This window comes from Suncus etruscus, chromosome 9, assembly GCF_024139225.1.
Source record: "Suncus etruscus isolate mSunEtr1 chromosome 9, mSunEtr1.pri.cur, whole genome shotgun sequence".
Taxonomy (NCBI): domain Eukaryota; kingdom Metazoa; phylum Chordata; class Mammalia; order Eulipotyphla; family Soricidae; genus Suncus; species Suncus etruscus.
The window spans coordinates 35,005,159-35,018,839 of NC_064856.1; the positions used below are offsets into that span (position 1 = coordinate 35,005,159).

General features: G+C 36.2%; 1 protein-coding gene across 1 annotated transcript in view; it reads right to left on the reverse strand.

The window, feature by feature from the left end:
- Positions 1–1,535: 1,535 nt before the first annotated feature.
- The window catches only part of SEPTIN10 (septin 10), a 95,438-nt gene continuing 83,292 nt past the window's right edge, over positions 1,536–13,681 (reverse strand). Inside the window, 5 exon segments of the mRNA XM_049781370.1 lie at positions 1,536–1,778; positions 1,781–1,843; positions 3,372–3,412; positions 3,414–3,452; positions 3,924–4,108. Coding sequence (XP_049637327.1) covers positions 1,657–1,778; positions 1,781–1,843; positions 3,372–3,412; positions 3,414–3,452; positions 3,924–4,108 — 450 coding nt within the window. The 3' untranslated portion in view covers positions 1,536–1,656.

Below are 13,681 nucleotides of genomic sequence, written 5' to 3' on the forward strand. Positions count from 1 at the left end.
ACCATTCTGTCATTAAAACTTCATTAAACTTTATTAAGGTTTATAGTAACTTTTTATAATCAGCTTGATATAAAATGTTTTGATTAATACAAATGATCGCCACTTTCATTATGTCACTGAGATTCTGGGATTCACTCCTTGGTGACACTCAGCATTATGAGGCCGGCCTGGTTCTGTCTGATGGGGTACCTGCCCTCCAGGAATCACCAACTGATACCAATTTCCAGAAGTTAGGCAGTATTGATCCTGAGAAAACAGTGCAGAGCTTTGTGATGCCTGTAACTTACTTTACTAAAAATTTAAGATAAGACACATTTGTAAATAACAGGACAAAATCTGTTACAAAAGATTTCACAAATAACTCATACAACCTCCATGAGAAAAATATATAGCTTAAAATCCATAAAAGTAAAACATTTTAATCAGTGAAAATTACTAGTAAAATACGTGTTTTAAAAAAGACAAAACTTAATTTTGATAAAAGTGTTCCATAGGATAACAGAATGCAAAAAAAGTAATGTTATATATAATTTGCAACAAAAGCTTACAACATAATCAACAGAATAACTAACGAAAAGTTCTATAAAAATATTATAAAAACACATTTTTAAAGCATATTCCCAAAGTTTTAAAACAATTTAAAATACATTTTGGAAAACAAGTAAATGTTTTATTTATTTATTTATTAAGAGTAAATTTCAATTTTGAATACTCAAGTACAAAATATAAAAAAACATGTACCTATGACTGCTAAGGAAAAATTAGAAATGATTACATTGCTTTGAGACTATCATTAAGGCACTAAATTCAAATATTCTTTGTAATTATTATTTATCTATTTTTATACAAATTTCCAGATGTTCTATTATTTTAAGAAATATTTTAGGGACCAGAGTGATAGCGCAGTCAGTGGTAGGGCATTTGCCTTGCAGGTGGCTGACCCAGGACGGACCTCGGTTCGATCCCTGGCATACCATATGGTCCTCCAAGCCAAGAACGATTTATGAGCGCATAGCCAGGAGTAACCCCTGAGCATCACCAGGTGTGGCCCAAAAAGTAACTCCCCCCCAAAAGACTTTAGTAAAAAAATTCAGACATACATTTTAATCCAGAAACTGAAACATAGTTTTAAAGAAGTATCCAATTATATCAGTGAAGTAGTTAGCACCCAGGTTCAAGAGTATTCATCATAAAAATTACCTATATGTATTACCTTTAAACATACTTTGATTCATCATAAAAATACATCACCTTGCACATGGCAAGGCACATTGCACAACAGAAAGTTGTCATGTTATATATAATCTACTATAAAAGTTTAGCAATATAATAAATGGGATAACTACTAGAACATTCTATAAAAATATAATGAGATTAGAATTTTAGATACAGAGCACTTTTGAAAATATATTCCAAAATGTTTACTATTGTGTATAAAAATTTTAAAAATGTAATTACAACCAACTAGCCATACATAATTGAGTTCTGCATTCTCAATGAAACTGACACTTTGAGCTGTGTTATAGTCAGTGCAAAAGTAATAACTATAGAACAAGTGTAATAATCCAGATTCAAAACAAATCGGGAATTTACAATCTTCTAAAAAAATTGCAACTTTTAACACATATTTTATAAATGATCATCATACATTTTGTTTTATGTATTGACCTCATACTTACAGTATTTTGCTATAAATAGCATTAACTGTGGCCTTTGCCAGATACAGAATAGTGATACAGCAAATAAAAACAGCAAGAAATCAAAAGTAAGTATAATATTTTAATAAATGTTGCTTTTGATGAACTTCTGTGATCTGGAACCTTTGTTTTACACAAAGTTGGAGCTGGAAAGACAAAAAGAAAACCTTTTGATCAATGCAATGAAAAGCCATAGAGAGAATAAAAACTGCTAAAGCATTTAGATTTACAAAGTTTTTTTTATTCTTGATTTTGGGCTTGTGCTCAGGGATCACTTCTAGCAGTACTTAGGGGATAGTCAGAGGTGCTGGGCATTGAACCCAGGTTGGCCAAATGCAACGCATGTGCCCTACCCACTGTACAATCTTTACAGCTCCGATTTTACAAAGATTTTATAGGAGCAAATATAAATTTTAAATACTACAAAATATATGTCTATAAAGCTTTTGATACAAAAAATTAAAACCTCAACAATCCTTGTTTTGCTTTTGGGTCATACCTGGCAATGCTCAGGGTTTACTCCTGGCTCTGAAATCAGAAATTACTCCTGGAAATAGTTGGAGGACATTAAATGTCAAGCACCGAACTGAGGTCAATCATGTGCAAGGAAAACACTCTATACACTATACTATCTCTCTGGTCTAATCCCTGTTACTTGAGGAAAAAATTTTTCTTATTTCTCATGGCCTTAGCCCTAATTCTTTACACATACTAACAATTTTAAAACATTAGGTAAGTGTAAACTATCTCCATGTGTAAAATTAAACTGGGAATTTAAATTTAGTTAGCACTAGTTTGAGATAAGAGAATAAGGAGGTAAAATTACCGTCAGCTGCATAATAGAAAGTGTATATATAAGAGGTATTAGCTTATAATACTCAAAGCTTTAATACAATTATAATAAATTCTGTTTTAATTTTTTGACAATAAACATGACAGCATATATCAGACACTGTTCTTGATTCTAGGAAGATATGTATCAAGAAACAAAGCAAAACTTCATTTTACTGTAGAGTTTACAATAAAATACAATATAAATTACTTTATTCTTTCCTCTCCAAAACTGCATAATGCATAGATCAATTAAGTCCAATAAAATGGTGGATATACTTCTCCATAGTGAAAAAACAGAAAGACATCATGGGCTAAGGTTATTATTTCTTAATAAAGTATCAAAGTTTTAAGGAGATCATTGCCAACGATTTTTAGGTTTTAGGGAAAGTTCTTTGTGGTTGGGTCACAGCGCCTCACACAAGCAAGGTATGTACTATAAAACTTGAAAATTTTTATAAACCATTTTTAAATTAAATTTACACTATTCTAAAAATTCTGGGTTTGAAATAAGATAGAGAACCAAAAGTGCTGCTGTTAGAAATATAAGGAAGAACTTGAAGCTACTAAGTTAAATAAAAATGGTGAAATAAACTGAGGCACCCTAAAGCAGTATTCTGAAAATAATTATGAATATCAAGAATAGTCAAAGAGACAAACCAACAGGACATGCTATGTAGGGAGAAATAAAATGGAAACAAAGCACAGAGGAAGAAAGGAAACTCAAAGATGTAATCTAAAGCTTTGGTAATTTTGATTTTAACACATACCCCAAATCTACAAGACTTGAGATTATCATTCAAAGCCTATTCATATCTGCCCTGTTGCACTGGACCTTTCTACTTTCCTCTGAATCTTTACGTCCACCACTGGTTTCAGAAGTTGACATCACAGCACAGGAGTTCGAATCGATGGCCTGGTCCCCTTATTAAAATAAAAATTCTCATAAAATCATTATCAGTAGAAATTAATAATAAAAAGAAAATCTAGGAATTGGGACTTTCATAATCAAGAACAATTTTGTATCTATGATTCAAAAAAAATAGTTTCCAGTTGGGCATGAAACTCAAAATAGGCAACAGCCATTTAAATTTAGACTACAACTGGGCTATGGAATACAAGCAGCCATTGTGCCCACCCTCAAAAGTAAACTTGTGATGCTTTTGTAATTTTGTTTATTTAATCATTCATTTTGGAAAATGCATTAACACCCTACAAATTACCGATGTTCTAGATGCAGGAGAAATAGCAATAAAAGATAAGTTCTGTTTTCAAGAAACAGACATTTTAGGAAATATAGTGAGAAGTGAGAAGTGCAATGAAGATAAAATAGGGCAATGAGAGAGTGTGAGGGAACCAGGGATACCAAAGACAAGATGGTTGAGGGTGGCTTACTTCTTACGATCCTTGTCCTTTCTCAAACTGCTGTTTGATGGCAAATAGGTTTGACTGTATATCTCTGAGGTAGCTTTCTTTTTGGAGAAAGCAACTATTTCCTCTTCTAAAAGTCTTTTCATTTCATCAAGCTTCATTCTCTCTTCTAAGTGAAGCCTTTTAAGGTGCTCAAATTTGGTTTGCAGCTGTGAAACAAAGGTGCAATTTCCATTAGTGACACAGTGTGGCAGCACATATGGTTAAGGTTTCAATTGCTAAAATCTGTCTCCATATATGACAAGTAAATTTTGAATATAAAAATATCAACATTAACTAGGCTCTCATGCAAAATATGCACAAATAAGGCAGAAAATAATAAAAAATAAATCCTTTCAAACATGGCTGGTAAGATATTACCGTAAACTGTTTGCTTTGCATTCCAGTACCACACATGCATTCTTTCTACTTCTCTCATTACCATTGTCATGATAGTTGTTAGTGTAGTTATTTCTCTAACTGAACTCACCACTCTGTGGTGAGCTTCATAGCATGGGCGATCCTTCCAATTCTCATCTCTATTGTCTCTGGGTATTATTACAATAATGTCTTTTATTTTCTTTAAATCCCATAGATGAGTGAGACTATTCTGTGTCTATCTCTCTCCCTCTATCTTATTTCATTCAGCATAATAGTTCCTGTGTCCATCCATTTACAGGAAAATTTCATGACTTCATCTCTCCTGACGGCTTCATAGTATTCCATTGTTTATATGCCCCACAGTTCCTTCAGCCATTCTTCTGTTGTCGGGTATCTGGGTTGTCTCAGGATTCTGGCTATTGTGAATAGCAGTGCATGAATATAGGTGTGCAGAAGGCATATTTGTATTGTTTTTTTCCTAGGGTATAGCTGGATCATATGGTAGCTCAGTTTCCATTTTTTTGAATGTTCATATTACTTTTATTTTATTTTTAAAGATTATATTAACAAAATTCTTCTATTTTTGGCAAATGTACTATTAGTCATAACAAAGCAAAATTATTACATTAAGTTAGAATTAGTTTGGGTTACAGCTGCATTTTCTTTTTTATTTAAAATAATTTTTATTTAATTAAATACTTGGTTTACAAAGTTATTGATAGTTGTTTCAGGTATACAATATTTCAACATCAGTAGTTGAAGTTAAGCGTACAATATTTCAATACGAATTCCACCACCAGCATCAAATCCCACTACCAGTGGTCCCATACTAAGTCATCCCCATACCTAACCAACTCCCTATTCACTCACTGCCTGCTACCTTGATAGGCACTTAAAGTTTGGTGGTTTCAGCTTCCATCTCATGTTTTCAGTGTTGTCAAGTCTGCTTTGGATGTATAGCTATAGTACTCTTTCACATTTCACATCAAAGCCTAGAACCAAAGTTCTAGAACCCTGGAATCATTATTTCTCTTACTCATGTTCTTCCATCCCACTTTGACTTTACTTTTTTTTTTCTGAATGATTCAATTTTTTAAAATAATTTTTGTGAACAAATTAAATTACAAACCTTTCACAGTATATTTTAGGTACGTTGTGACATTGATTCAGGGGCATTCACACCACCAGTGTTGTCTTCCCTCTACCCCTGTTCCCATCATGCATCCCTTATCCCCCTCTCTTTATTGCTTTCCATAAAGGCTGGACTAGACAGCATTCCCATGAGTAGAGAAGTAGCTGCTATGAAAAGGCTTAGTATGGAGGCCATGTGAGGTGTGAAATAAAGCTGGCTGACTCCTGAAACTTCATCTGACTGCCTTGTGAATCTCTCCACCCTCACACTGCAACCTTCAGACCTTCCAGACCATAGAGGCTGCGGGAGCCGGTCAAGTCCAGTAAGGCCTCACCATCCCCCTCTAGCTCTAGGACTCTTTAATTTATATCAAGGCAACAAATGGCGCCTGAACCTTGGACTGATTTGAATCCTGGACCCAAGAATAAGACCTCAGCAATGGTGAATGCTAATTGTGTCTTGACCCTTTGGTGGGTTATCACCATGACAGCACCCCCAAGCTAGACTGAATTTGTTCTGCCTATTATTCCTTTTGTGAATGGCTTCATGTTGCTCTGGTCTATCTACCTGCATTTCTTACTCTGGACTGTGTCAGGCTCCCTAGAAATTCACCTGCACACATTCCACAAGAAAGGGAAAGAGTTGAGGACTCTGGGCAGCATCTCAAATGCCACTGTCTTTCCTCTTTCCTCTATGAGGTGCCTTTTGTGGGGACCTCGAACCCCTAACCTGCAGCAGATTACTGAAGAGAGCTCAGCAGCTTAACACAGAAGGTGATGATGGAGAAGATGGAGAATCCAAGACCAGGTGAAGATCGGCTGAAAAGAGGCTTTTAGAATTTCCTGTACCTGGGTTACCTCCAAAAATATCAACTTTTTTTCTAGGCTAATCTTTTGACTCTATTTGCATTGGTCATTGTCTTACTACTTAAATTGTCTCTTATCTCTATGTATCCTATTGTTTTGTTTTATGCCTTACTGCAATAAAACAATTTTGTATCTAATTTTAGTATTTGTTTGCACAATTCTGAAGAAATGCATTTTAGAGTTTTGGAAGTTCTCAGCTATCCTGGTGCATGTTTCCCAATTGCTATGTTATACTGTGTATCATACGTAATAATTTATACATATGTTATAGATTTATCAATAATGCTTCTGTAATAATACAAAAAAAGGTGGAGAATGTGGGTATCTCCCTTCCCCCAACTTCTTATTTATCCCACCTGAATGATCAGAACTGCCCACACCTGGAATGGGCAGGAAGAGGAGTCTGCATGGGGGAGAAAGAAGGGATAAGGAGAATTAGAGAGAGAAGTGTACGAGAGACATCATCATCAAAGATTCAGCATGACCAATTCAGCATTATCACTTGAGCATCATCAAAGAAGCAGCAGCAGTTGCATCACCAAAGGGAGTTAGTCAGCCTGGAAAAAGCAGCTGAAAGGGAGACAGAGGCTGAGAGAGCCGGAAGGAGAAGTAGCTGCTAGGAAAAGGCTTAGTATGGAGGCCATGTGAGGTGTGCATGGCGGAAGGGACTGTGAAATAAAGCTGGCTGACTCCTGAAACTTCATCTGCCTTGTGAATCTCTCCGTCCTCACACTGCAACCTTCAAACCTTCCAGAGTCTGGAATCCAGACCATAGGGGCTGTGGGAGCCGGGTCAAGTCCAGTAAGGCCTCAGGTCCCCCTAGTCAACACTAGAACTCTTTAGTTAAGACAAGAGTTTTGGGATAGCATTGACGTGTGTGTGTGTGTGTGTGTGTGTGTGTGTGTGTGTGTGTGTGTGTGTGTGTGTGTGTGTGTGTGTGAGAGAGAGAGAGAGAGAGAGAGAGAGAGAGAGAGAGAGAGAGAGAGAGAGAGAGAGAGAAATGGTATACACAAAGGGGCAGCAATGGGGGAAGACAAGAGCCTTTGATGCACTCATATGACAAAACCCAGCCTTAGCATTTTGCTTCCTTTGGATATGTTCTAGGTTCCAGAGGCCAGCGGTGGCACATGCTAGGGTTTTATTTGGAGGATTCTCAGTGCAAAAATGCTAGGGAGAAATGGCACATGTGCAGGAGCAGCCAGAGTAAGTCTTTTTTTTTTTTTTTTTTTTTTTTTGGGCCACACCCGGCAGTGCTCATAAATAGCTCCTGGCAGGCACGGGAGACCATATAGGATGCCGGGATTCGAACCAACCACCTTAGGTTCTGGGTCGGCTGCTTGAAAGGCAAACGCCGCTGTGCTATCTCTCCGGCCCCAAGAGTCAGAGTCTTTGATACAACTGTATGACAAAAGAAGCAAGCATTAGCATCATGGCTATTTTTAGGCATGTTCTGGGTTCCAGAAGTATGTGGTGGTTCCTGGTGCAACAGGGCCAGGGTAAATTGGCATACATGCACAGGCAGCAAGAGGGTAGGAATGATCAGAGCTTTTGACCCCCAGTATTGTTAATGCTATGAGTCCTTTCACATTCAACTCATGCTAAGAAGAATAAATTATATGGTCATCTTTCCTCCATCAATTGATATGGCTTGATCTAAAAGGTAATGATTATATTACCAGACTAATTCTCATTCTAGAATATTGTCAAGTTTGGGTTTTATATTATAAAAACTAGTTATGAAGTATCTGAAAATCTTTATAAGGCAGGTTAGTAAAATTACAACCTCTAATGCTATATAATTCAAGTCTTATATAATAAAAGTTTAAAATTCCTGTTACAATTTTGGCTTTTGAATTTAGACTGATTTTACTGTTACTTTAATAAGAAAAGGTTCCGGGCCCGAAGAGATAGCAGAGCGGCGTTTGCCTTGCAAGCAGCCAATCCAGGACCAAAGATGGTTGGTTCGAATCCTGGTGTCCCATATGGTCCCCTGTGCCTGCCAGGAGCTATTTCTGAGTAGACAGCCAGGAGTGACCCCTGAGCAACGCCAGGTGTGGCCCAAAAACCAAAATATAAATAAATAAATAAATAATAATAAAAAAAAAGGTTCCACAAATTAATCACTTCCTTTTCAGAAAAAAAATTGCTTAGCACCATTTTACTTTTTAATATTTCCTACTTAAAAAAAGGAAATCTACCTTTAACACAGCCACCCTGTGTAAGGAATTCTGACCCTGTGGCCATGGCTAAAGGAGAGTACCAGGCTCAAGAGGTTTTAGCTGCATATATTCAAAAGGGAGGGGATTAGGCTTGAAAGGGCTTAGCTGCTATAATTCTTATTGTTTATTTCCTTATGTAGACACAGTTTTCCCTATCCCTTTTTGGAATTTGTTTAGTAGGAAATTCTAGTAGATAAGTTTCTCTTGGGTTCTGAATTCATGTTAGAACCAGGTTATAGAAATTGTTTAGCTTATTATTTTTATTCCAATATGCATGTGGCATTGTTTCTTTTTGACAGGAACATTAAAATGGGGGTAATCTAATGTATAGAAAGAAGTTCTTATATAATAGTGACAAGGCTCATAAATTCTATATTGAAGTGGGGTCTTTCACACTGAACATTTGTCATAGTGACTTTACTTAGTCTTCATCGATCAGACATCAGCCATTCACCCCTGAACCTTGGCTCCCATCTTTGGAGCCAACAAGGTTTTCTGCACCAGCACCAGTAATCAAACTTCTATTAGAGAAGTCCCTGAAGCTGCCCTGACACTGACATTCTACAGAGTGGGTTCATATGGCGCCATGACTTGAAAACAGCAACAACTTGCTTTCAGGAAAGGTTTCCCTGTATCAACACCTAATGGTGAGATGAAAGGAGAAGATACTCCGTGACACCTAGACTTCGACATAGGATCTGTGCCAAAAACAAGATCTCTAATTACAGAAACCTGACTGCGACTACCATGATTGAGAACTTTTACTGGGACTATGAGGAAAGACTTTGTGATTAGACAACTTAATATTCATGGAACCTGTAATTGGTGTTTATGGCAGGATGCTTAATGGGTAAGGTCTCTCTAATTTTAGGCCAAAGGTTTTTCCTTTCTATTTTCCCCAACTTTTGGTGCACCTATGCAAAATAAATGACCCTCCCTTCTGTTTTTTCTTTTTTTAGCTTTTGAGTAGGGGGTACTGTCTTTTTCATAAAACTCTGGGAAACGGAATTATTTTGTTTTACCTTGTATATCTGCATTTTTCTATGAAATTAAGAAAGAAAAAGTGGGGCCCGGAGAGATAGCACAGCGGTGTTTGCCTTGCAAGCAGCCGATCCAGGACCAAAGGTGTTTGGTTCGAATCCCGGTGTCTCATATGGTCCCCCGTGCCTGTCAGGAGCTATTTCTGAGCAGACAGCCAGGAGTAACCCCTGAGCACCGCCGGGTGTGGCCCAAAAACCAAAAAGAAAAGAAAAGAAAAGAAAGAAAGAAAGAAAGAAAGAAAGAAAGAAAGAAAGAAAGAAAGAAAGAAAGAAAGAAAGAAAGAAAGAAAGAAAGAAAGAAAGAAAGAAAGAAAGAAAGAAAGAAAGAAAGAAAGAAAGAAGAAGAAAGAAAGAAAGAAAGAAAGAAAGAAAGAAAGAAAGAAAGAAAGAAAGAAAGAAAGAAAGAAAGAAAGAAAGAAAGAAAGAAAGAAAGAAAGAAAGAAAGAAAGAAAGAAAGAAAGAAAGAAAGAAAGAAAGAGTAATATTCCATGTATGCATAAAGCATAGATTATTTTATTCATTCATCTGTTCCTGGGCACTTCCATATCTTAGATATTGTGAATAGTGTTGCAATAAACATGAGTTCAAATGTTTTTTTCTGTATAGTTTTGGGTACTTGTAGTAAACCCAAGTGGAAATGTTTGGTCATATAGAAACTAAATTTGGAGTTGTCTGAAAACTGTGTATGTTGCTTTCCAAAAGGACTGGACTAATAACATTACCACCAGCTATGGATTAAGGTTCATCCATTCTGCAGATCTAACCCAACTCTGGTTGGTTTTGTTCTTTTAATGTGTCTCATTGGTTAGATATATCTTTGTTGTTTTGATTTGTATTTCCCCATGTCCAATGCTGTAGAGTACCTTTGCATATACCAATTAGCCATCTTTAAGTCTTAAAGAAATTTCTGTTCATTTCTCCTCACCAATTTCTGATGGGACTTATGCGTTATCACGATGTTTAAAATATATCTGATATTGACCCCCTGTCAAATAGTGGGTGCTAACTCTCTGACCCCCGGTACTGGAAGATTTTAAAAGTCTAAAAATATATCTATTTCTTCTCGGTCCTCTAATTTTGCATAAATGTAGTAGTCCCTGATAATCCTTTGAATATCTATGTATCTGATAGTTTAAAAGGGTCTTTATTTTTTCTGAGTCTCGCTAGTGGTTTGTCAATCCAGTTTATTCTTTCAAGGAAAGAGCTCGACTTCATAGTTTAATTGTTTTTGTGGGGTTTTTTTTGTTTTTAATTGATTCCTAATTTAAGTTTCATTATTTCATTCTTTCTTCTTGATTTGAGTTCCTTTTGTTCGTCTTTTAGTACTACCTAAGCTATGCTGTTAGGTTATTTATACAGATCCTTTTGCTTCCTGATCAACACTTGCATCACTATGAACTTTTGCTGTGTCCCATATGTTGTGATAACTCATTTCTTCATTCTCATTTGTTTCCCGAAATCTTTTGACCTCTTCCTTAGCCAAATGATTGTTTAATTGTTAAATTTTCAAGTGTTTCAGTTTTCCCCATAATTCTGTGATTAATTTCCATCATCAAAGCCTCGTGATCTGAGCAGAGTTTGAACAATTTGTCATCTTGATATTGTGCAAGTTTTGTGACCCAATATGGTCTATCTTTAGAAGTGTCAGCACTGGTGGAAATGCCAACTAGTCCAGCCTTTTGGGAAAACAATACAGACATTCCTCAAAAAACTAGTAATTGAGCTCTCATGTGACCTAGCAATTTCACTCCTGGTAATAAACTCTAATAGCCCCCAAACATGATGCAAAAAAGCATCAACACTTCAATGTTCACTAAAGCAATATATACAATATCCAAAATCTGGAAACAACCAAAGTTGAATGGAGATGCTATGACACATCTACACAATGGAATACTATGCAGTCATTGGGAAAAAAATAAAGTCATAATATTTGTTGAGAAATGGATGAACATGGAGAGTATTGTTTGAGTAAAATGAGTCAGAGGGAGAGGGATAGATTTAGAATAATCACACTTATTTGTAAGATAAAAAGAAACATGGAAGAATTTGCAAAGACAATAGAAACAAAAGCTAGGGGAACTTGTTCTTAAAAACGTGAGGATGTGGGCCCGGAGAGATAGCACAGCGGCTATCTGCTTGCAAGCAGCCGATCCAGGACCAAAGGTGGTTGGTTCGAATCCCGGTGTCCCATATGGTCCCCCGTGCCTGCCAGGAGCTATTTCTGAGCAGACAGCCAGGAGTAACTCCTGAGCACCGCCGGGTGTGGCCCAAAAACCAAAAAAAAAAACAAAAACAAAAAAAAAAAACGTGAGGATGAGGTTAGATCAGAGAGGAGAGAGCACATAACAATAAGAGAAGTGATCACTTTGTACAGAATTTGGTGATGAAGAGGGTTAAATAATATGTATAATACACTATCAGTAAAAATATTGCAAACCACAGTGCTTAAAAGGAAAAAAGAAAAAAATATCTTCCTACAGACAAGCTCAGGGGTGGGAGGGAAACTGGGGACGTTGGTGGAAGTAAATGAACGCTAGTGAAGGGACTGGTACCAGAACACTGTATTACGGAAATTCAATCATGAACAAGTTTATAACTTTGTATTTCATTATGATTAAAAAAAAGTCTCAAGGGCACTGGAGAATATGTATACAACTTATTATGGATAAAGGGCCCTATATATGAATGATAGGCCATCTTTCCCATTTCTTTCTTCAAGGCTAGTGTCTCCTTCTTGACTTTTTGCCTCATTAATTTGTGCAATTGTAACAGGGGAATGATAAATGTCTCCAATCACTATTGTGTTATCAACATCTTCCTTAATGTCTAGTAGTACTTGTTTAAAGTATTTTAGGACTGTGATCCCTTGACAAACATTTTTTGGTATTAAATATTTTGGGGGCACAGCTGGTAATATTCAGGGTTTACTCCTGGCTTTGTACTCAATGATCACTCTTGGTGGTATTCAGGCAATCATATGGGTGGGATGCAGAGATTAAACCAACACTGACTGACTATATGGAAAGCAAGTAATGTACTATCTGACTTTTGTCTCCTTAACCTTTTTAAAATTTGAAATCTCTGCAATCTGATAAAGTATGGCTATTATAGTCTGATTAAGGGAATTGTCTGTCTATACGACTATTTTCTAATCTTTGACTTTGTCTCTATATGACTATTGCAGGCTGTATAAAACTAAATTCAGATTTCTGATTCAACTTTCACTCTGTATCTCTTTATTAGGGAATTCAGGTCTTTGGTATTAAGGAACTTACTGAGATGAAGTAATTTATAGCCATAGTTTTGTAAAAATGTGACGTTTGTTTTTTAAAAGAAACTCATTTTCATCCTTTACATACTTTGCTGACTTTACATTTGGTGCATAAATGTTGATCATAATTAGTACTTCTTGGTCTACTGTTCCCCTGATCAATAAGTAGTTTGCATCCTTGTCTCTAATTATTTTCTTGAGGTTGAATGCTATTTGGTCTGATATAGTATGGCTGTCCCAGATTATTTGTTTTCTAGTAGTTTGTATAATTGCTTTCCATCCTTTTACTCTGAGCCTGTGTCTATCCTGAAATTTTAAGTGTGTTTCCTGCAAGAAGCAGATGGCTGGGTTTTGTTTCCTGATCCAACCTGCTACTCTGTGCATTTTGATGGAAATAAGTTTATTTAGTCCACTGACATTTAAAAAAACTATTGACAGAAAGGTCTGTTGTGCTGTTACATTGTGTAGGATTTTTGCTTTTACAATTGGGTATTTAGCTTATATAATTCATCTTTGAATGGTTCCTTTAGAGTCATTTGGGTTAGTGCAAATATTGCGAGTTTTTGGTCTGATAATAATTTTATCCCTCTCTCCCATCTAAATGAAAGGTTTGCTAGATAGTGGACAGTAGGTTGAAAGTTTTTATCATTTAGTAGTTTAAATATGTCATTCCACTCTTTTGCCTGGATTGGTTCAAATGGGGCACATCTGGTCTGATTCTTATGTTCTTTCCTTTATACTTAAGGTTTTTCTTCTCCTTTATTGCTTTAAGAAGTCCATCTCTGCTTATTTTTCTAGTTGGATCACTATATATCTTGGTGTTGTTCTATT